We start from the raw sequence: 21,899 nt of genomic DNA on the forward strand, positions 1-21,899 counted from the left end.
ACAAAGCTTGTTTTTTCATGTTTTATTGACACATACATGATCTCACTGGATTTACTTCAAATGTACATATTGTCACGCATGAGTGTACTCTGATACTGATGAGTATGAGTACAGAGGCATTTGGCAGCAGTTGTGCGGCATAAAGTTTTTGCAATGTAAAAGCACTTCTTACCAAATAAGTTTCACTAAGTTTACATTATGTATATACAGCAGTAGTTATTGGAGTATGTTGAATATTAAAAGGACAGTAGAGGCATGGCTTACCAAACGGTTACACAAAGAGTTTAAACATTAATATTGGATGAGGATAATTAAAATACTCTTACATAAACTTTCAGTTATTTAAATATTTGTACAGTTCACAAGAAATACAAATGACTCTGAGCAACCAACAAGGAGTTCTCAAAGATGTTATTACAAAAACATTTTGCTGTATTTGTTTGGCTGTGGATTAGGAATCTGCATGCATGGTCTACCCTGGATGAGGCTTTCTTTTCCTTTGGTAGTACAGTTCATCACAAAGGCCCCAGGTAATTGAGCCCTGCTTCATAAGATATTTTAATCTCACATTAATGACTGCACGCTAAAAGAATATGGAATTTAACCTCATTTAAGTAGCAGCATCTATAACCCACTCTGTCAGAGGCATCTCTCCACATCTCTCTTTGCCCCAGGGTCATGGTGAATCCACCACTAATGATGAATATGTACAGCTGTAGAATACATCAAGGTGAGTGACCTTGGCTACATTATCTGCAGTTAAAGTGTTACTTGCAAAGTAAATGGAAGCTATATGATGGTCAGCTGCTCTGTTTTGAGTTTGTCTAAGGCTAGAGAAAATTAACTGGGGTCCTAGAAGATGATTTGCATCTAGCATGAAAAGGAAATGGATTTCCAAGCATCTACAAAGACAACAATGGTTGCTGCTCCAGCAACTAGTCTCTAAATGTTCCACTGTACTATACAGTGTACGCTGGGACCACAGTGAGCACCAAAGTACCACGACCTGTTGTATTGCTTCTAAATGACCTGTCAGGCACTTTATAGGTAGGTGGAGAAGCTGTTTCAGATTAGACACTCGGAGGGAATTAGAAAAGGTAAATGTTTTACAAAAATAAAAGTCAGCCCGCCAGTTATGAGCTCAACATACAGTAGAAATAGCTGGCCTTGTAAAAAAATAGTGATTTCTTTTTCAACAGTTCTTGAAGTGTGCTGAGGTTGAGGAGATGAGGGGCATGGTGAGCGAGGAAGCATGGTGGGAGTGGGTGTGTGTTGGTGATGGGCTGATGGAGGAAGGGAAGCCCCACAGTGACGGTCCCTCTCAGTGCCAGCTGCAGCAACAGCGACCCGCCTTAGTGGATGTTAAAGTTTCTGAAGTAGTCAAAGGTCGCCCCCAGGGCCCAGCTTGTCTCCACATTGTTCACCTTTTTGGCAAGCTGTCGAAGCAAAAGAGAGGAGGCATCTCCATCAAAACCATTTAGTTTTACGATGATTTTAAAAATACAGAGTTGAAGTGACAGGATATGAAGGTTTTTGTAATCCTACAGTAAAAAACCTGTCTGTAATTAATTTCACTCACATGAAGCACCGTGCTGTCTTTAAAGCCAAAGCCCTCTTTTAACAGGCAGGTGATGTATGTCATATCCATGCACAGGAAGGGATTAATTGCCCGGTACTTGGTCATCTTGTTGCACACTGCAAACACACACACATGAAAAAAACATCGAAACACAGTTTTTATATGTGGCATGAACAGAAGATTCACATGTTACGCAACAGCATAAAAATACCACTTTTTCTAACTTGTGTGCAGCATGATTAAAAGATAGCCTTTCTGTTTTGGTTGGCTGAATAATCACGGAGGTGCGATTAATACGGCTCAAGGTCAGCACAAGGCTGTGGGTGGGTGGTGGTGTTAAACAGCCGAGCACAGTGTGTGTGTGTGTGTTTCAGTATGTGTCAGCCCCCAGGTGGTGTGTGGCTGTCAGGTGCCCTCCTGCCAGGGCCAGACAGACATCCTCAGCTCAGCTGCCAGCCCAGCTTGAGCTAGACTTGTTCCTCCAGACCACGTGACAGCGTTCTCACAATACAAACAGCCTTACATAACACACCAGCTCATTCCCGCTCGCTATAAATGTGGTTCAGCATGGACATTACAGCTGTCACTTACTGAAAATGATAGGAATGGCATGTGTCAATTGAATATACTTGTGCATTTTAATGGAATGTTAACATATATTTACTCTATAATAAACTACATTTGACCTGTAATTTGTCTCCATAATGCGCTTAGGAAAATAATCTGTTACATTTTACTGTTGTAACACTTTTTTTTTTGACAGGATAAGTTGTGCCAGTTTGGTGTGCCAAGCTTCTGGGCACGAACAAGCCTTTGCTTGACTCTACAGCATGAAGTTTCAGCGGTTAGAATATATATAACTTGTAAGATTGTCGGTTTCACTCACTTTATCCAACCCCAGAGAAGATAGCGTGTGTAACTCATACCTTCTTTGGCTCTCTTCTTGAAATCCCTGACTTCAACCGTACCACCTCGACTGCCATCTGTGGAACAAATACAAAAACAAATGTGCAATCTGAATACCTACTTTGTGCAAAACATGGTAATTGACATGAAAGATAATGGAAAGAGTTGCTGGCCTGTGCCTACGCACCGATGAGACCAGACTCCACAGCTCTGTCGAAGTAGTAGGAGAAAGCATAGAAGATGCTGCTGCCTCTCACTTCATATGGCTGGTGAATTATTCCTTTGATCACCTTCATGACCTCGTAGTAGCACAACTTATAGCCGGCGTATCCTGAGGAAAGAAAAGAGCAGGAGGAGGAAGAAGATTTGTGACTTAATGTTGCATAGAGGAAGCAATGGAAGGAATGCAGTTCAGAACACTGGGAGCCTCACTCTGAGGTCAGTCAGCGGTTGAAGCTAGGGGCTTACCAGATAATATACAAGGGAAGCCCCAGAAGGGCAAGTTTCACACAGCCCCATGGGTATGGTTGGCTCACTTGTGCCGGCAAAACCATGTGCTGACAAGAGCGGCAGCTTGCACAGCCCTGTTGTGCTGTCTATTTTTACCACATAATTGTGAGCAAGCCAGATCAAGCTGCTCGTTACACAAAAAAATAACAATTCAGGGACAAGCCCAGCATCTTTTGGCTACTCGACTGTGGTATGGGAGTGACTGCCTTATTTGTGAACTTAACTGACAGTTTTCTTTTCGTTTAAATACAAGGTTGACTGCAATATAATTGTTCAAGAGGGAAGACGGAGAGGGAGAGAGGATGACAAAACATGCGTTCGGCGCCAAGGTTAAACTTTAAAATGTTCTCATGTGAGACTGTATTATACTGTACGCTATTGTGTTCCAGAGTTTGGAATGGAATGCTTGGATTGTTGGATCCAAGGCAGTGGGAATACAATCGAAACCTCAGAGTGCTTTTATCTTACCGTCTGGAATCCCGCTAACTTTATAGGTGGTTCCTGAAAAAGTCACATTTTCCCTGAACTTTTTCGGGAGGCATGAGCTAGAGAAGACTTTCCAATCCAGACCTGGGAAAACAAACATTAAAAAAAGCCTTTTTTGTCTTGAAACCAATACATTTATGAAAGAATAACAAGAAAGATGATTAAAGTTATAAGACACCCTACCATCAGCTCCCAGTGCTCCAAGAGTTGCAAAGCGAGCTGCAAATAGTCCATTTCCAAGGTAGCTGTATAATGATGACATACAGTTAGGATCAATTTAAAGACATATATGCATGTCCTGCTTTGCATTATACTAAAAATATCTCACTCCTGGATTTACCTGTGTGTGTAGAGCTGATATGTTTGATCGAAGAGGTCAAAGTTGGCGATGTAATTAGTTGGAGCAGACTGAACAGTTTTCTGTTGGATCAACAGCACGTTTAGTTTCGTCGTGGACTTTTGGTGAAAAAAAAAAAAAGTATATTTAACATGTAAAAATGTTTATTCACCTTTGACTTCGGGAGGAACGTGATCTGTGTAGATCCTCCGCCCAAATCCAGAATCCCGACCGTCCTCCTTGTGTTGGAGTAAAGGTGACCTAATGGCAAATAAGCAGCAAGTTGAACACAGGACACGGGATAAGAACGATTAAGTCCATCGTCGGTGTAATAAAAAGTACATATTGTTATAAATCTACTAATTTCCTAAGCTGTAGTTAGAATTTCCTGTGTCGTGTGAAATACATTTGATGGTATCACAGCGGTGTGAAAAACGTGAGGAAATATTGCTTGTTTTTGCAGTCTGTTTTGGACCAATGATTCAAGCTCATAACCTCAGAGAGGAGACAAGAGTCTTTCACTGAAGGGCTTCTGTGTACACTGGAGCCTCAGATATGAGCCTGCTGACCACTAACACCACCATAGCAAAACACAAGCAATGTCTTACCTGTAAGGAAGTTCACTGTGACCCAGGCGAGGACTCCTAAAACAGCACATGGGTGAAAATGTCAGCATGAGTCAATCCCTGAGAAGTGATTACAGCTGAGTTATGATAAATGTGCCCATTTAAACAACTTTAAGAATAACCTGCGAATGACTTTTAGTTCGGTTCTCCTTTATTAGGCTGATACATAAATAGCAGCTTTCGGTCTAACTTGCACGACTGCTGAGCAATCCAGGTAATTACAGTTGTCTCAGATGTAAAAGTTATTGCACTCATAAAGTGAGGATAACAAATAGCGCATACTCTATGATGAAACACAACATAGTGAGGGTGTCTTAATGAGTGATGTGGAGGCTCACGCTAAATTAAAGGGCGTGGGGCAGCTTGCGCTCACACTGCCATATTTATTTGTCTTAAATGAGGTAGTAACAGAACTCTCATAAAAAGAATTACAAGAGCAGCATTGTTTGTCCTCAGTAAATGGGGCTGTTAAAGCACCTGGTCAAACAATACCTCAATTCAAAAATCGTAATTTTTAAGAAAATAAAAATGTTTTGCATACTATAAACAGTCCAAATGGTAATGATGCAATGAAAAAAAATGACCCACCTTCATTTTTGCCATTCATGATGGTAACACTGTTGCTTGGCACATAGAAAGGGGATTCTCCAAACACCTCTTGTACCTGTGGAAAAGATTTATTCTACTCAATATGTCTTCAGCTGTACAATCATAGTAGACTACATGATCAAGCATGTCACTCTTTGTCATAAAAGTCTTCTCAACGCCCAGAAGACAAAATGTGCGCTCTTGCTTTAGAGTGACAGATAAGTAAACCACATGCACGGCTGGAACAGTAGTCTGGATAATACTTAAAATGACAAATATGGTTACTCCACACAACCCCACAACAGCTGTTCTTTGCAACATGAGAGCCACCAAACGGGCAGACATGCTGCCTTTTTTTCTGTGACACTTGTAAGCACTTAGTGGTTTCTCATCCCGTTCCTTGGCGGGACGGGTGGTGTTTGTGCCAAACTGTCTGAGGGCAGAGAGAAAACGTGTCTCACCTCCTTCAGAAGAGCCCTGGCCTTGTCTTCAGGCAGCAAGCGCAGACCTGCCGTGGCCTTTAGGACCACCGGGGTTCTTCTCCAGTCCTCCTCTGGCACTGTCTTCTTGGCAATCCTCAGTAACTGGCGGATGGTGTTGCCACCCTATGGAAGAGAGAACAAGGAAAATATTGAAAAATATTTGTAAAAATATATATTAAAAAATCCTACGTTCAAACTCTGTGGACATTTCTTTAGAGATCAGTGTTTAAAAACAGCTCAAAGGTAAGGTAAAAGCAGCAGATATTTTATAATTACACAGTGTTTACATCACATGAACCCAACCCAATGAAAATCCCAGCGGTTTTGTGGATTCACGACTTAAAGGTACGTGTTTGTGTTGGGGGGTGCCTCCCCATTGTACCTGGTAATTAATACAGAGCTTTGGTGTAAATAGGCATCCATACCTCTTCAGGGTTGTCCTTGTAAGAAGACAGTCCAGGTTTGACTGCGTGGTACATTTCATTGTCCAGAACTGGAAGCTCAACTAAAAAAGAGAGAGAGAAAAGAAAAAAGTCAGTGAACAGATCATAAAACAGACAGACTGTAAAATGTGACATATTGTAATAAAATAAAATAAAGGGTGACTGAAAAGCTTTATTTGTTTTGTTTTGTTTCGTTTTTTAACTTTTAATTACTGTGGATATTTAGGCTGGAGCTTTGACCTACATCCAGCATGAATTTTAAAAGTCTGCTTCCTACACAGTTGAGTCAGACGGGTAAATTAAAAGTCTCATCTACTTTTAGAAGCTGCATTGGCTGTGCACTCTGTCGGTGCATGTCTGTCCTTACACCACACAGCGAATGACCTAACAGCAAACAGAGTGGGAGTCAGCAGCATGTGCAAAATCCCTACTACTGCTTCAGAGACAGAGCGAGAGAGGGAGGGAGGGAGAGGGAACCGTGCACTTACCGGGGTCTTTCTGAATGAACTTGTAGATATGGATCCTGGTGCCTGTGCTCCCAGCGTCAAACATGATCCCATAGAAAACGCGACTCGTGTTGAAAGGAGAGGACCGCTCAGGCGCGTGATCACGCGCAGGATGCGGGTGGTACCGCTCAGGTGCAGGGTGCACGACTTCGGGCACCGGGTGGAAAGCTTCTGGTATGGTGTGGGTGACTTCAGGTGCCGGGTGGAAGACCTCGGGGACCTCCGGGTAGGTCGGCACACGGGGTGGCGAGACTTCAGACACCGGGTTGGATACCTCGGGGAGGAGGTTCTCCGTGTTAGCGGAGTGCTCCCGGTAGCGGTAGAAGTGGGGGATATAGCGATGGTGGCGGTAGTAGGTCGCCTCCGCTAAGAGGTTCCCGGACAGAAGCCACACGTATAGAGAGAGGAGCAGGCTCGGCGTGGCCATTGTTTTCACAGCCAGAGTGAAAAGTCAGCTGGATTAAAGAAGAGAAGCCTGTGGATGCTGAGGCAAAGGAAGGCTTGCAGGGGCCCTGGAAAGAGAGAGAAGTGGAGATGAGGAGAGGCAGAGTGGATGCGATGCTCACTCAGGACTGTCCGGTCATCTGTTTACAGTATATAAAGACATAAGGCCTTGGCACGGGGCCATATCCAGAGCAGTCATCCACCAATCCTGTGACGGTCCATCCCAACTCCATCAGGAGTCCCCCCCCTCCCCACCATCACCCTCCTCCCGTGAGCTGAGCTAAGCTGACTGACTACCTGCCTACCAACAGCATTGCCTCTTTTCTTTTCTTTTTTTTATATGTATATGATGAGGATTATTTTTGGCAGTGTTTTTCCCCTCCTCATCTTTACTGGATATTCCAAAGCCCTAGAAAAAAAATCCCTCAGGAAAGGAGAAAGGGGTTTATAAAGAAGTCAAATGAATGGCTCACACTGAAAAAAGTTCCAAAGAAATGGTCCCAAAATACTTTTATGAGTGCATTTAGGACTTGTATAGTAACTTTGCCTCAGAAATGTCTCCATCCTACAACTCTGGACTTTCACTACTTCACAGGAGCTCAAATGCTGCTGCTGCTGCTTAAATTAGGAGTGATGCAAGTTTATATTTGGCACATCTGCAGAGTTTCACACCAGTTACTGTAGTTTGAAACATTTTGAATGTCTTTGTTATAGGATCGTATTTGCACTAATTTGGGGATTAACCTCTACCAAGTAAGTATTCCCGATTTTTGTTAGGAAGAACAGCAAATTACTTTGAAAGCAACATTTTATTTCAGATTGACAGCTGGACATGATTATAGCTATATTGTATTATCATTAAGTACAACATCTACAAAATTATGTTTAGCTGACACAGTGAATTGTGCAGTTATAAATGTATTTATATACAAAATGTAAAAGATTTTCTCTCCTCGACCCTCTCTTCACAATCCTACTATGATCACCATATGAAATCCGCTGCAGCTGTTTCACCAACCTTAAAAAATGCAAATGTGACCTGCAATCCAGCTGTAATAAAAGTTGAAAGAATGTTAGCAATCATCTCACTCCCACTCATCTCTGTGTTAACCACAGGCTTTCCAAGGGAAAAAATATTTGGGCTGCAAGGCACGTTTCATGAGAGAATGCATGAGTAGCTGTTTCTCCAATTTAGGTGGGCGGCTGGCATGCCATCATAAGCCATGCTGTAGAGAATCATCTAAAGCTTTCTCGCGTTACGTGTTTCCTGGTTAAGGTTGAGTATGCAGAGGATATCCCACATCAGTGGAGTGCAGAGGCAACTCGGAGACCTTACGTGAACTGAGATTTGAACCAAGCTGTGATATTTTTCACCCGCTTTGAATCAACAGAAAGAGGACAGAGATGTGGGAAAAAAGGCGCTGGTAGTCTAGCAACTAAGGCATCCCTGGAGAAGTGACCCCATCTCAACCACCCTGTTTCGACTCACGCAACAACCAAGGCAGAAACCGAGCTATGGGCCTGCCCAGCCAGGAGGGTACGGGGGGGGCAGAGGTCCCATCAGTGGGCACAAGAAAGTGCAGGATGTCCACGGAAAGGACAATGTGGGGAGGGTGGGGCTTGGCACCAGAGTGCACCCATCATGCCATTCCCCTCCCAGGACACTCAACTGTGCAAAGCACTGTTCCAACACTGTAATTTGGACTAAAAATAATGGACTTTCTTTCCTCCTTCCTTTTTTCTAAATACTGTGGCTACTTTTTTCAATCCTGTGGCTCACCAGAATGGTCGTTCGCCCCTATCAAAGCGTACATGTGCAGGACCTCTCACTACATCTATGTGATCATACATGTCACATTGATATCGCACTTATAACATGGCTGCAAGTTGCAATTGTATGAGATGACGTCAACAAATCCTGAGTAAAGATTTTCTATTAGAAATAATAAAGAAGCAATTTTTTTTAATTTGCTGAGTGAGTTTATTCTTAAATCATTGGTGCTTATGTTCAGACACATCCTGGGGCTACTGTTGCAATTGATATGTATAATGTGCAATGTTTGGACAACTCCACCTTGGGACATTTAGTGCTTCTGCCATGAATCACAGGACAATTTAGTTTTCAACACACCTATATTTATGTTGCCACTAAAGTTGTGCAACTGGAATTTTCCTCCGTGTAAAATGTCACGTTAACCGAATATGTAAAACAGGTATTTAAGAAACAAATGACTATATTATTGCAGAATAAAGTTTAAAAAATAAATAATTAAAAAGAATCTCTTGCTATATTCTGAGTTCAAGAGTGAACTGCTGCTGTATACGCCTGCTGTGCAGTGCTTGTATGGCATGACACAGCACAAACACGCTGTGTTAAACAAGAGGTAGTTTCAATTCGGCGTTTGGTATTTTGTTCAAGTTAACTGAAACCGTAAAGCATGAGAAGGGACCCCAGCTTTGTAATCTACACTGTGCAATATATCATTAATATGCTGCAATGTTACCCTCAGGAATGCCATGTTTGTGGGTGTCCTACCCCAACAAGTCCATTGAAGAGACCCAAACCTTGTCATTACAATTCCAATGATAATGACAGCTTTGAAAAGTTCAGGGTTATTTCAGTTTGCTCTCTTCACTGTCATAGTAATTACCTTTAAATTTAGTCTTCAAGCTCTGTTCACGATGCCAGAGCACTGAACGCCCCTATATGGTTCAACTTACAGTATAGCCACACACAACTCGTATTGCGATATCTACTTTTCTTTTTTTCTTCTTTTTTTTCCAATTTGATGAATAATTTGCACTGGACACTCAGGCTCCTGCCTGCAGAAAGCTGAACAAGATGATATGAGAGAATTCAGTGGTTTTGAGCTTGAATTACGACCTGCACTAACTTTACATTGTTTCTATTGGATGAGCTTCTTCGAAGATGTAAGCCAACTGCATTTATGTTGATCATAGTGGTTTTCCCATAACCTCGGCAAAAAACAACTGTGGGGATAGCAAAGAAAAAAACACAGTTCTTTTCAGGACAACATGAACAATACTGCTGACAGGAGCCAAATGTGTCTCATGTCATCATGTGGGAGGAGATCATGTGAAAACAGATCCTGTTTGATAGTGCCCAGCTTGAGACTACTATAATTACAAGACAAGTGACAAATACAGACAGTCCTATGTCAGCCTTGCATGTTGTTCAGCAGAACAGACATTTGCACATCATCTCTGACAGTGATTGATTGAGTCATCGAGTAGCTAACTGAACACTTTACCTGTAAAGAACAAGGTCGGAAGTGCTCTTCTGCAGTTGGAGATACAAAATACAAAACTGCAAACACAAAAATGAAAAAGAATCTGTTACTTTTGGTTTTAATTTATCAAACGACAGCAAAACACAGCACCTTTATGACACTTCATTGCAAAAACTGTTTGTTTGTTTTTTAATAATCAGCCAATAAATAACTTGTATAATGTTTGCAGCCAAAGGAAAAGGAACAGTACTACATGTAAACTACATAAAATTTTTCTATAGGGGTGAAACCAGACCAGCATGCAGTTCATACAGGCACAGGTTTGAGTAATGTAAGAATATTAATTAAAATAAATAAGTTACTGCTGGGGCATCTAAGTACTTTGTTTTCATGGTCATCTCTTGTACATGTTGGCTCACCATCACGGCTTAAGCCATTTGAGCCAATGTTCATCTTATCTGCACCTTACTATCATAAAATACACTTATAATAATCTATCTATCATACTATCAAACTAGGTCAGAAGTGACTGAATTTCAATTTTCTTGGAAAATACATGGCACAAAACTTGTCATTTAATTTGTCTATGTTTTCTTTTTTCTTTCTGTCTTTTCCTTTCTTTTCTCCTCCAGCAGCTGCTGGCAGTTTAATGGTGTGGGGGATATTTCCTTGGCTGCCCATGTCCATGCCTTTATGATCACAGTGTAACCATCTTCTGATGACTGCACCAGCAGGATAATATTTGTTCACCTATTTCTAACAAGGAATACTTAATAAAATTGCAGGTAAGTGCAAGATAAAGAAAAATCACTAACAAGCCAACAATCTCCTTTGAATAGCAGTTAAAGATACTGAACATGAACTATCCCTTTCTGTAGCTGCTTCTAAATACACATCCTCTTCCACTTCTCTTGCCTACGGTTTGCCACAAGGTTATGTTTTAAGCCCCAAAATCTTTCTAAGCAACAGCTCTCACATAGGTGCTTAGACTCCATTAAAAGTTGGAAGGCTCCCAACATCCTGGTTTGTAGCCCTGACAGATTTGTGTCTAAGGTAATGGAAACTCTAGCACCCCTTGCCACATTTGGTAAATCTTCTATCAGGAACTTTGGAATAACTTGTGACTCCGATTTCACATTGGACAATCAAATCTCTGGTTTGCTCTTGTTTTTATTACTTAAGAAATATTGCCAAGTTAAGTGCCACTGTATCAGGCTGTGAACTGGAAATTGTTATTCATGCATTCATTTTATTTTGTCTAAGCAAAACCTCCTTGGAACCACCCAAGGTTGTTTAGAACCCAGCTGCAGGATTTCTGACTCTTCTGAGTGTTGCTGACCCAGATGCACTGGCTCCCCATTATGTTCACGGTCCATCTTAAGATTTGGCCTTTGACTTTTAGAGCTGTGCATAGACAAGCACCATCATACATTGGAGATTACATGCACATGTCCCAAGTAGGTCCCTGAAGTTATGTGACTATAGTGTCTGCTGGTTGTTCATCATAAAAGGCTGAAAACTACGGATACAGCGCTTTTTTAACAGTGCCACCTCCACCCCAGACTCAGGAACGCTTTCCCTGTGGGCGGGAGATCTGTGGACTCGGTTCTCTTAAAGAAAAAAACTAAACAGCTGTTACTATTGAATAAAAAACAACGGAATTGATGGAGACGGCTAGCACAACCATTGTAACGAGCTATTTGTTGCATATCAATAAAGTTTATACAAAAAAAAGTCTACCTCGTGTCCTTGGCAACAACCTTTGACCCAAACATTCCCAGCAGGTTACTGGAGCTACTCATCTTTCAGTGTTATTATTTGCCCTCAGCTTTTCCTCTTTGTTCTAGCACTCGGTTGTTGTAGCAGTAATTGTAGCAGCGATGCCGACGAATAAAGCCTCCAACCCTAAAAAGGCCAAAGGCGGGTAAGTGTGCGTTTTGTTGTTGTTAGCCGAGCTGAAGTACAAACGGAAACTTGAACTCCTCTTTGGGTTTGGTTTCAGGAAAGAAAAGAAGGAAGGCAAACGGGACTCGAAAACGGACAAAGAGTCGGACGTGGAGAAGGCCAAGGCCAACGCCGTCCTGTGGGAGCTGAGGTTAAAGGCCACCGAGCAGTCCCTGAGGGACTACACCGAGTCTTGTCAGAAGGTGGCACGCGCAAACGAGCATCTCACCAATCAGCTGTACCACGCGGAGAAAGACGCGATCCATATAGCAGGCCACTGGGAGAGACAGCTGGCAGCTAAAGAGGAAAAGGTCCCGGAATAACTCAACTGAACATTTTAAAGCAGTGCCAACCGAAAGTACAATAAAAGCTAATACGAAATTGTCAAACTTTCATATGTGAGGTGTAAATCAGGGGTGTCAAACATAAGGCTGGAGGGCCAGAATCGGCCCAACAAAGACTCCAATCTGGCCCTCTATGACTTTGGAAAGGAGGGCATAAATGTAGGATTTTTCTACTGATATAGACTTCAGACCAAAGATGAAGCCAAAATTAATCAAGTCATAGATAAACAATCAAATGATGGAAAAGTTTCTGTTTTTTCACTATTTACTACAAAAATGTATGCTTTATATCCACAGTGGGGAAAAATGAATAAGAAATTTAAAGTAAATTAAGCAAACCTTTATGTTTTATAATAGTTTAGGCAATGTGCTACCAGAACGTTTTGAGTATATTACACATTAATTTCTTATAATTTAAACCAACATTTAAATTATCAGTTGTGCTGACAGATTTCTGTCATTTACTACTGTAGCATTTCTTTATATGTAGAAAACTGAGACTTACTGCTGAAATTGCACTTCTTTTCTTTTATGAAGATATCTCAAGGATCAAATGTGTACTTAAAGTTCTTTCCACCAACAGAAAGGGGAGATTTACTGGACTGGCCCATTTAAGATCAAAGTTGGTAGATTAGGATAATTTCTACTTTCTATATACAACACCATAAAAAACAAAAATAATTTATTGAATAAAGAACAAAAATACTGCTGACCTGGCCTATAATGACACCAACCTCTCTCCCAAAAACCTTGGTAGTCCTAACGAGGATCACCCTGTACAATCGCCAGTGCCTAGTGTCCTAATTCCTAGTTCCCATCTTAGCGCCCCCATTTTATCATTATTTCTATTTGTATTTCATTAATTACCTCTCCTTTTCAGCATCCTTATTGCTATCAAGAAGTAGTAGAAATTGTAGCAGCAGTAGTGATGGTGTTATTACTAATGTTATTACTAATTATATTATTATAATTGTTGTTGTTGTGATTTTTTGATATCACATATATTCACATATGGAAAAACATCAGTAATTTCCACATTTTTCTCAAAATTGATTTTTGACTTTATTTTTTAATATGGCCTGTAAATGGCCTGTATTTATATAGCGCCTTACTAGTCCCTAAGACCCCAAAGCGCTTTACATATCCAGTCATCCACCCATTCACACACTGGTGATGGCAGCTACATTGTAGCCACAGCCACCCTGGGGCGCACTGACAGAGGCGAGGCTGCCGGACACTGGCGCCACCAGGCCCTCTGACCACCACCAGTAGGCAACGGGTGAAGTGTCTTGCCCAAGGACACAACGACCGAGACTGTCCGAGCCGGGGCTCGAACCGGCAACCTTCCGATTACAAGGCGAACTCCCAACTCTTGAGCCACGATCGCCCCTCAATATGATCAACAATATTTTTTCTTTCTTAATGTGGCCCTAATATTCCGTCGTAATCTTTCACAGTAAACACTCTCTGTTTAAAAAAGCTCAAAGTGTGCAGTGTGTGGCCCATGAATATGTAAAATTAGGTTGACAGCCCTCATGTAAGTGATCAATGTGGTGTTTTCTTGGATGATTTCAACTGTCACTTTACAGATTTGTGTGCTGGAGAAGGCCTTACAAACTCAGCAGGCACTTGCCCGAGAAGAGAAGGACAAATTGGTGAGTTCATATAAAACTCAGCCACACTAAAAGAAAGACAGGCACTTTCACATCTGGTCCACGAAACATGCTCCACATGCCTAGTATGTACATGGCAGAAAACTCCAGTAGAGCTTGTGATTTACTGTACTCGTGTTAAACCTGTAGCATCACAAAAATGTGCTGCGCTGTGTCTCAACAGCTGTCTTGTGTGCAATTATGTGGATATTTATTATGTAAGAAAACAACCAAACAAAGTGACCATAAAGCAAAAAACAAACCCCACACATTCCAAGTTACATGGTCCAATGTTATTTAAATCCACGTCAGTGGCTACAGGGGGGAAAAGCATAATTTAAAAGTGCTTGGTTGGAGAAAAGCAGTCTCGTTGCTGGTCTTGATGTGTTAACCATACCTCACATATCACACATATCCTTACGCTAAAATGCAATTTCAAGTTATATAACATGCCCTAAAGGAACTTTTGACTCTTCCATCCCTGCACTCAGCTTCTTATAATTAAAATAAAGAAATTTTGCATTGCTTGCTTGACAAGTGGAGACGGAAAAAAAAATGTACAGAAAGCCTTTTGCTAGCAGCTGTTTTCCATCCTCCAGCTCTTTTTACATGATGGATGAAAAAAGAAGCCTGGTTTGGACCAACTTAAAACAAGCCTGTTACATAAATGTATGGACCTCTCACATACGATCAGCCAGTGGAAAATTCTGTGGCTAACTCCAGAGATGTGACCCAAAACATGCTGTTTACAGCCCCTTTCTTACTGTAAGGTCACATGAGCTGAATGCTTAATCCTTCCTGGAAGACATCGAGTTGGCCTAGGATGCAGCGTTGGCATATAGGGCCTATTTTTGCCACCCTCTCTTGGCTTTCAGTGAAATGTAGAATTCATTTTAAAAAGTTTTTTTTCGTGGACTCTACATGGTCTGGCTTATACTACAGGCCTGCAGCCTCTTTAATTATGTTATCAGTGTTTTTTAACTGTTCTTAAAACCAAGAGGTGACCACGTTTTTGATGTTTTAGCAACCAAACTGGAACAGCCTTTCCCCTTCCATCAGGTTGGCTGATTCAGTAGTTTTTGCTAAAAGCTCATTTTTGTAGGTTATTGTTTCCATAAACATTCATTCCATAGCTTCTATGTCAGTATGACTGCTTATCTCTGTGTAATGTATGTTTTGATGACTATCCAAACTATTCCAATAGTGATAAGCTGTGTTTTAAAACAGTTATTTTTATAACTGTCCTGCATATGTTCAATTTGCAGCATCAGGAAAAGACATATTTAGGCTGTACTAATCGCTGTGAACTTTAAACTGGAAGGTATTTTTGGAAGGCTTGACCACTTGATAGATCCCACACAGTGAAAATTGCAGATGACGCAAACCAGCTTGTGTAAATACTGTCGAGTGGCTCTCTGAAGTCGACGAATGCGAACGGAGTTATCTGCAGAATAACGATTAGGCCTAACGTTGTAATCAGATGGTTGATAGCCTCTCATTTACTCGTCATGTACATGTTTGTGGGTGCGTGTTTTTCTAGTTTCTCATGACTTTGGTCATTTTGTCACATTTTGCTCAGACTGGCTTCTCCACAGTAGCATCTTGAGGTATTTAGCATGAGTGATCTGTGCTGAAGTCAGTTTGCAAAAGAGCATTGGCCATTTGAACTCCACGATGAAATCTTCCTAAGTATTACAAGCTGCACTTGTGGGATGTTTGCACCAGATCCAGTCTAAGTGGATTTATGCGTACAGTTGAGACATGGCATTTAATACCCAGGATTCTGTTTTTGTGTCTGTGTGTGTGTGTTTGTCTAATTCAAAAGGTCAGTGAGCTTAACATGATCCAGGAAGAAATGAGAAAGATGAAAGAAATAGAAGTCCAAAGGGAGCAGGATATCGTTCACGTGAGGACACACAAAAAAAAAACACACAAAAAATACTTATTACATGTAAGGATATTAAAATGTGACCAGTAACCATGGTTTTTCATATTCCAGATGAAACAAAGCAGCGATGATGCTTACAAGAAGCTAATGCAACACCTAAGAGAGAAGGAGGATCAGTTCTTAAAAGAAATGGTAGGAAGTCAGGAATATAATCCAAAAATTCTCCCCCGGGTTTGGAACTACACTAACTGGTCAACTTTGTTAGCTATGTCTTGCTAGGACCGGCTTGGACCCCCTTTTGGTTTTAGAAATGTCTTCATTCTTCACGGCATAGATTTAACAAGGTGCTGGAAACATTCCTCAGAGATTTCGGTCCATATTAACATGACAGCAACACAGTTTCTGCAGATCTGTGATGTGAATCTTCCGTTCCACCTTGTCCCAAAAGTGCTCTTCCTATCGGCTTAAAGCAGTCTGACCATTCTTCTCTCATGTCTGGTATCAACAAGACATTTTCTCCAACAGAACCGCTGCTCACTGCAAATTCTCTCGTTTTTTGGCTGCTGTCTGTAAACTCTAGAGTGAAAAATCCTGAGCAGAGCAGCAATTTCTGAAACACTCAGAACCATTTGGTACCAAATGGTCAAAGTCACTTAAATGACCTTTTTCCCATCTGATGCTCGGTTTGACCAGGTACAAATGTCTAAGTGCAAAAGATGTTGGTGAAAAAGAAGCTCTAATATTGAAAGTTGAAAGAGTGAAAAAGCTGTAAATTTCCCTTCAGGAACGCTTGGAGAAAGAAACAAAGGCATGTAGTCAAACAATGGCCAAGATGGCGGAGGACCACCGTGAAGCCATTGTGTGAGTCCTTTGTTTGTTTGTTTTGCTGTCACTTTACAGTCTAATTTTGCTCTATAAATTGCACTGTCATGCAAAGTGCAAAGAGAAAATAATTTACTCATATGAGTGATTATGTATAAAAATAGATTTCGCTAGAACTGATGTTATTTTTTTGACCACGCCGGCTCGTCATGTTCCAAGGAACACATCCTCAGCCATGCTGCAGCGAGGAAAAAGTAAAGTGTGTGTGTGGAAGACCATAGTTTATTACTTTTGAGGCCATAAGATGTGCACTGCCTCTGCTGTGTTTAGTTATTTTTTACAGCTCATAAAACATTTACATTGATACTGGTGTGGTCCTGTCGGTTTGATCTTGGTGTCGGTAATTGATTTAATTTTGGACACATGTGGGTGATCTTAAAAAGTCAAGTGCAGTCATTCAGTTAATTCACTTTACGAGACTTACAAAAGAAAATGTCCTTATTATATTATTGTAATATGCACTACTTAATAACTTTGAAATATGCAGTCATGGTAAAAATAATATTTTCTTTGAATTACATTCAAGTTTTGTGTATCAGGACATCAACAGATGACATATTTGTCAAGGACATCCTTTAATGAACAAAAACTAAGCCAGAACAAAGAAGCAGTGTGTGAAAAACTAAGTACATCCACACCACCTTTATTGTCTGTTTAAAATACACTGAGCTGAAGTATAATGAAATGTGCTGTATGAATAAAATTGCCATCGTCATTTAGCAGAAATAACGTTACTGTGTGACCGTGTGCCTCTTAAATCATTGTGGAGGAATTCTGACCCACTTTTCTTTACAGTTTTGCTTCAGTTTATTGAGGTTTGCAGCAATTATTCATGCGCAGCTTAAGATCATTTCACTCGGGTTAAAGGTGGCGCTTTGACCAGGTCATTGTTAGTCTTTTTCTTTTTTTTGGCCATTCTGTTGTAGATTTGATGCTGTGCTCGGGATCATTGTCCTGACCACTGGCATGACCGAGTCAAGCCTTAGCTATCAGACAGATGGCCTCTCATTTTGAGTCTAGAATACTTTGGTGTACAGAGGAGTTCGTGGTCGACTCAATGACTGCAAGGTGCCCAGGTTCTGTAAAACAAGCCCAAACCATCACTCCTCCACCACCATGCTTGGCAGTCGGTTTGAGGTATTTGTGCTGATATCTTGTGTTTGCTTGTCATGAAATGTGGCACTATAAATTATGGGCAACAACTCAATTTTGGTCTTGTTTCTCCAAAGGATATTGTTCTAGAGGTTTTGTGGTTTGTCTAAGATGCATCTTTGCAAACCGAAGTCATACTGACATGTCTTTTTTTAGAAAGACGAGGCAAAGATGCAATACTTTGTTTGTTTGTTTTTTGTACTGTAGTTACATGCTAACTGGGGCCTTAGTAGTCTTTTTTTAATTTCTCTTAGCTGGAACATCTACTTTTGCAAAGATTGGCAACTTCCTTGAGTGTTTTCCACTTGTGAACAATCCTTCACTGTAGAAGGACTTCAGATTGTTTAAAATGAGCTAATAACCGAGATCATTGCCGATATTTTTCCTAATTGAAATTGTGTCTACACACATCTGAATGCACCAGATGAACAAACTGCCAAAACCTTTGCTTCTGTGAACATGGTCACATTTCATATCATTTGAGTAGCAGCATCTGACTGATAGTTGCTCTCATGATCTCTGTGTAACTAGTACTTAGTTTTCCCCATACACTGCTTCATCAGCCAAGTTGTTCTTGACTCAGTATAATATGCCATGTTTTATAGATCATCTGAGGTTGTGTTTATCTAATTTTAAGTGCTCATAAAGACTAAACACTGATGCACAAAACCTTAGAACTGACAGGGTTTATACTTTTATTTTCATTTTTTGGACTGTATTTCACAAATAAATAAATGAATATTTCTTTTTGCAGCAGGCTAGGAATTGACTGCAAATACTGCTGAACACAATATCAAGACTGGTGCGTGTTCATAACTGTTGATTCATTTTTCAGTGTCTCTCTTTTATGCTGTAAACTGTTTAGGCGATTGAAAGATGCTTTGCACTCTGTGATCAAGGAGCGCGACTGCCTCATTGACAAGCTGAAATATCACATAAAGGAGGCAGAGGATCTGCAGAAGTTAGCAAAGTTACTGACTGAGGAAAACACCTCACTGGCATTGGACAAGGTATGTTTAAACCAAAGGACAGCAAACACCAGAGTAGCTATTAGGCACCAGCAGTCCCTGGACAGAGGCCATTCATCTCCATAAAGACATTTTAAATCACTTTCAGTTATGAAACACTTGTCAGATCTGTGCAGAATATATTTCAGGTGGTTTTTCCCTTGTGTTGTTTACTTGTGCTGATCCTGTGTATTTTGCTTGTGGTCCCACTCCCACCCCCCTCATCTTCTGACTACTATCCAGCCTCTCAGCGGTCAGTGGTTGTGGTGAGTTTCCACTGGTGTCTGGGTTCAAATAAAGTAGCTTATCCTTGGCCGTTTTCTGGCTGTGATTCTTAAACATAAATAAATGCTGGGCACATTAATCTTACCTCTGATGATGACAGCTAATCAGTAGAGTAAACCTGGCTTACTGAAACTTTGACCACTCACTGAGCAGAACAGGCTGGAACACAAGTCAAAATTTCTGTTCCTTGTTCTACACTGGAATAAAAGTCAGAGGATTTTCTAAAATTAACTCTGTGTTATCCGTTTCCTGCTCACCTAGAGCATGCTGGAGTTGACGGTAAAGGACAACGCAGCACAGATGGGGACTCAAAAACAGAAGCTAACTGAACTGAGGGCCGAGGTGGCTTCCCTGGAGGAGGCCCTGCAGCTCAAAGCCGTGGAGATTGAGCAGCAGGAGAAGAAAGAGAAGGCGAACCTGGTCACCATCCAGGCCAGCCAGGTGGAGCTGGACAAGCTGCAGAAAGTGCTCGCGATGCGAGAAAAGGAAATGAAGAATGTGAAGCAACTGGCGAGCACCATTGTAGCAAAGCGCCAAGAGCTGGAGGAGTTCTTCCATGAAGCACTGGGTCATGTGAGGAAGGAGATCAAGGACAGCAGGCTCCAATACAGACAGGAGGCACTGCAGAGTTATCGTAGGAGGTTTAGAGAAGCCACAGCAGGAAAGATAAAGTTCCCACCCATCCGCACCTTCCATAAAACTGCCCACAGTACCAACTCTGTCTATTCAGACATGGAGGCGGCTGCAACATGGTAGGTGTCCTGCCCTTCTCATCATTTCCATACGCTGTGTGTATCTTCCTGATATTTTTAATTCCTTATGTTTACTAGTGCTGATTCCCAGCTTGTTCAGTGGTCAGCAAACATCTTTGTGGTTCATATTCATTAAGTAAAGGAATTTACACAACAAAAGTGACACTGAAATGTGATTTCATCTGCTTGTCTTGAAGGACGGATCAACCGGGGAGCGAAGTTGAAATCTCTGATCTCACTTGGGAGCAAAAGGAACAAGTGCTCCGGCTTCTCTTTGCTAAAATGAATGGATGCAGAGAAAGGTAATAAAACGCTGCAATTATTTGTTTATGTTTGACTTAGCAGAAGTCGTGCTGGACGCTTTGTTCGCTCATTGACTTCATCCCGATTTTAATACATTCGAATCCTTTTGTAATCCCCCAGAATGAACTGACACTGCTGCGGCAATTAACTCTGAAGAACAAAGTGCAGTGACACTGTGCAGAGGTTCAGTCACAGCTTCTGATGACTCCTCCCTCTTTTTAATGTTTTAAACAGCCATTTTCTCAGCAGAAGAGGATACCATAAAACATCAGTTAGGCTTCGAGCAATTTTCTTTTCCATGCAGCTGCTTAAAAAGAATGAAGAAAGAGTCTGGGCACAATAGTAAAAATAGGCCCAGGCCGCAGAGTCGTGTGCTTGGAAACAAACATCTGGTCACGTCGATTTGCTTTCACCCTATTGGCCTCTCTTCACGTGCACTCGCAGCTTATTTTGTTCTTTGAACACTTGTGGTCAGAGAGCAGCTGGTAACATGATTTTCAGGAAGGAGTGTGCAGGAGAGCTGGATGTATAGGGGCAAGGCAGGCATGAGGAGAAGTGTATTCAGGTTAACCTCGGTCTGGCAGCTAGACCAGCAGAATAACACAGAACATTTGGCAGCTGAAGTTTGCAGCATGCAAATCCATGTGCGTTGTGCTGGCCCGGAGTAACCCCTTCGCTAGACAGGCTGGAGGCCTCAGTGAAAAGACACCACTGTGCTAAAACATGACTTTTCACTGTGAGGTTCTGTATTTAACCGCAACTCCGCATCTTCCTGACAGCCAAGTCAGCCGACAGGTGGCTCTGCCGGCCTCCACTGAGAAGAGGAGCTTCACGGAGAGCGATGTAGCCGGGTAAGACGCTGAAGGAATGCACAAGAATAAAAACTGTGCCTCATCCTTGCAATTAAGAAGCCCTTTAAGATTTATTGGTCCCCACATTCCATGTTTAGCCAAAAAAGCAGCGGCTGTGAGAACATGAGTGCCTACATGTGATTTATCAACACAGTGGCATGATGATGACTTTCTTCCAGAATTAGAGAGGAGCTGTCCCCGGCGACCATGAGCACCCCGGCGCCATCAGAGTCCACGCTGCCAGCCGCCCAGCCAGATACACACATCACGTGACCTCCGAGTGGCCTCTGTGTCTCACATTAAACTGTGCTTGCGTGTTTCCTCAAGAGTGTTAACACAACTAGAATATAGGATGTTTGTTTGTGCTTGTTCAAAATATCTTACCGTGCACGCATGTGCGGTGTGGCATGTGAGTGCTTTTGCACGTACCTCAGTTTAAAAAAAAGAAAAGAAAGAAAATCTATTTGTGACTACAGAGTGCTGATAAGAACATATGCACCATTTCAGTTTGCTCACACACCTCATTACCTCCACTTACATCCTTTCTTTGCACCTTCCAGCAAGGATGTGACAAGCAGTTGGAACAGAAGTAGCATCTTATAAGCTGAATAGCCGGGTCACCTGTACAAATGACCCCCCACCCACACTCACCCGTGTGGTAAGTGGTTAAAAAGAATGGAT

At 41.6% G+C, this 21,899-nt stretch overlaps 2 protein-coding genes across 2 annotated transcripts; one reads left to right on the forward strand and one right to left on the reverse strand.

The window, feature by feature from the left end:
* Positions 1-14: 14 nt before the first annotated feature.
* entpd5a (ectonucleoside triphosphate diphosphohydrolase 5a) lies at positions 15-10,218 on the reverse strand. The gene is made up of 14 exons (XM_005724049.1): positions 10,180-10,218; positions 6,446-6,975; positions 5,940-6,019; positions 5,494-5,637; positions 5,033-5,108; positions 4,427-4,462; positions 3,991-4,079; positions 3,822-3,901; positions 3,665-3,726; positions 3,464-3,565; positions 2,673-2,816; positions 2,506-2,562; positions 1,580-1,695; positions 15-1,436 (listed from the first exon to the last, which is right to left on the reverse strand). The coding sequence occupies exons 2-14, from the start codon at positions 6,888-6,890 to the stop codon at positions 1,353-1,355; spliced, it is 1,515 nt and encodes a 504-aa protein (XP_005724106.1). The 5' UTR covers positions 6,891-6,975; positions 10,180-10,218; the 3' UTR covers positions 15-1,352.
* Positions 10,219-11,913: 1,695 nt separating this feature from the next.
* On the forward strand, positions 11,914-21,855 carry bbof1a (basal body orientation factor 1a). Its single transcript, XM_005724050.1, has 11 exons — positions 11,914-12,082; positions 12,161-12,413; positions 14,036-14,101; positions 15,924-16,004; positions 16,098-16,178; positions 16,771-16,847; positions 18,886-19,030; positions 19,574-20,064; positions 20,262-20,366; positions 21,147-21,218; positions 21,398-21,855. Exons 1-11 carry the CDS (start codon positions 12,039-12,041, stop codon positions 21,489-21,491), a joined length of 1,509 nt encoding a protein of 502 aa, XP_005724107.1. The 5' UTR covers positions 11,914-12,038; the 3' UTR covers positions 21,492-21,855.
* Positions 21,856-21,899: the final 44 nt, after the last annotated feature.

The sequence above is a fragment of the Pundamilia nyererei genome, unplaced genomic scaffold, assembly GCF_000239375.1.
Source record: "Pundamilia nyererei isolate P.nyererei 1_Seehausen unplaced genomic scaffold, PunNye1.0 scaffold00010, whole genome shotgun sequence".
Lineage (NCBI taxonomy): Eukaryota > Metazoa > Chordata > Actinopteri > Cichliformes > Cichlidae > Pundamilia > Pundamilia nyererei.

What these genes read in the sequence shown, in the direction of transcription:
- entpd5a (XM_005724049.1), bottom strand. Translation starts at nt 6,890, where the DNA reads ATGGCCACGCCGAGCCTGCTCCTCTCTCTATACGTGTGGCTTCTGTCC. An exon ending in ACAAGGACAACCCTGAAGAG is followed by an intron (nt 5,638 to 5,939) that starts GTATGGATGCCT and finishes TCTCTTCCATAG; the next exon opens with GGTGGCAACACCATCCGCCA. An exon ending in AAGACAGCACGGTGCTTCAT is followed by an intron (nt 1,437 to 1,579) that starts GTGAGTGAAATT and finishes TTGCTTCGACAG; the next exon opens with CTTGCCAAAAAGGTGAACAA.
- bbof1a (XM_005724050.1), top strand. Translation starts at nt 12,039, where the DNA reads ATGCCGACGAATAAAGCCTCCAACCCTAAAAAGGCCAAAGGCGG. An exon ending in CCTAAAAAGGCCAAAGGCGG is followed by an intron (nt 12,083 to 12,160) that starts GTAAGTGTGCGT and finishes GTTTGGTTTCAG; the next exon opens with GAAAGAAAAGAAGGAAGGCA. An exon ending in GACCACCGTGAAGCCATTGT is followed by an intron (nt 16,848 to 18,885) that starts GTGAGTCCTTTG and finishes TAAACTGTTTAG; the next exon opens with GCGATTGAAAGATGCTTTGC.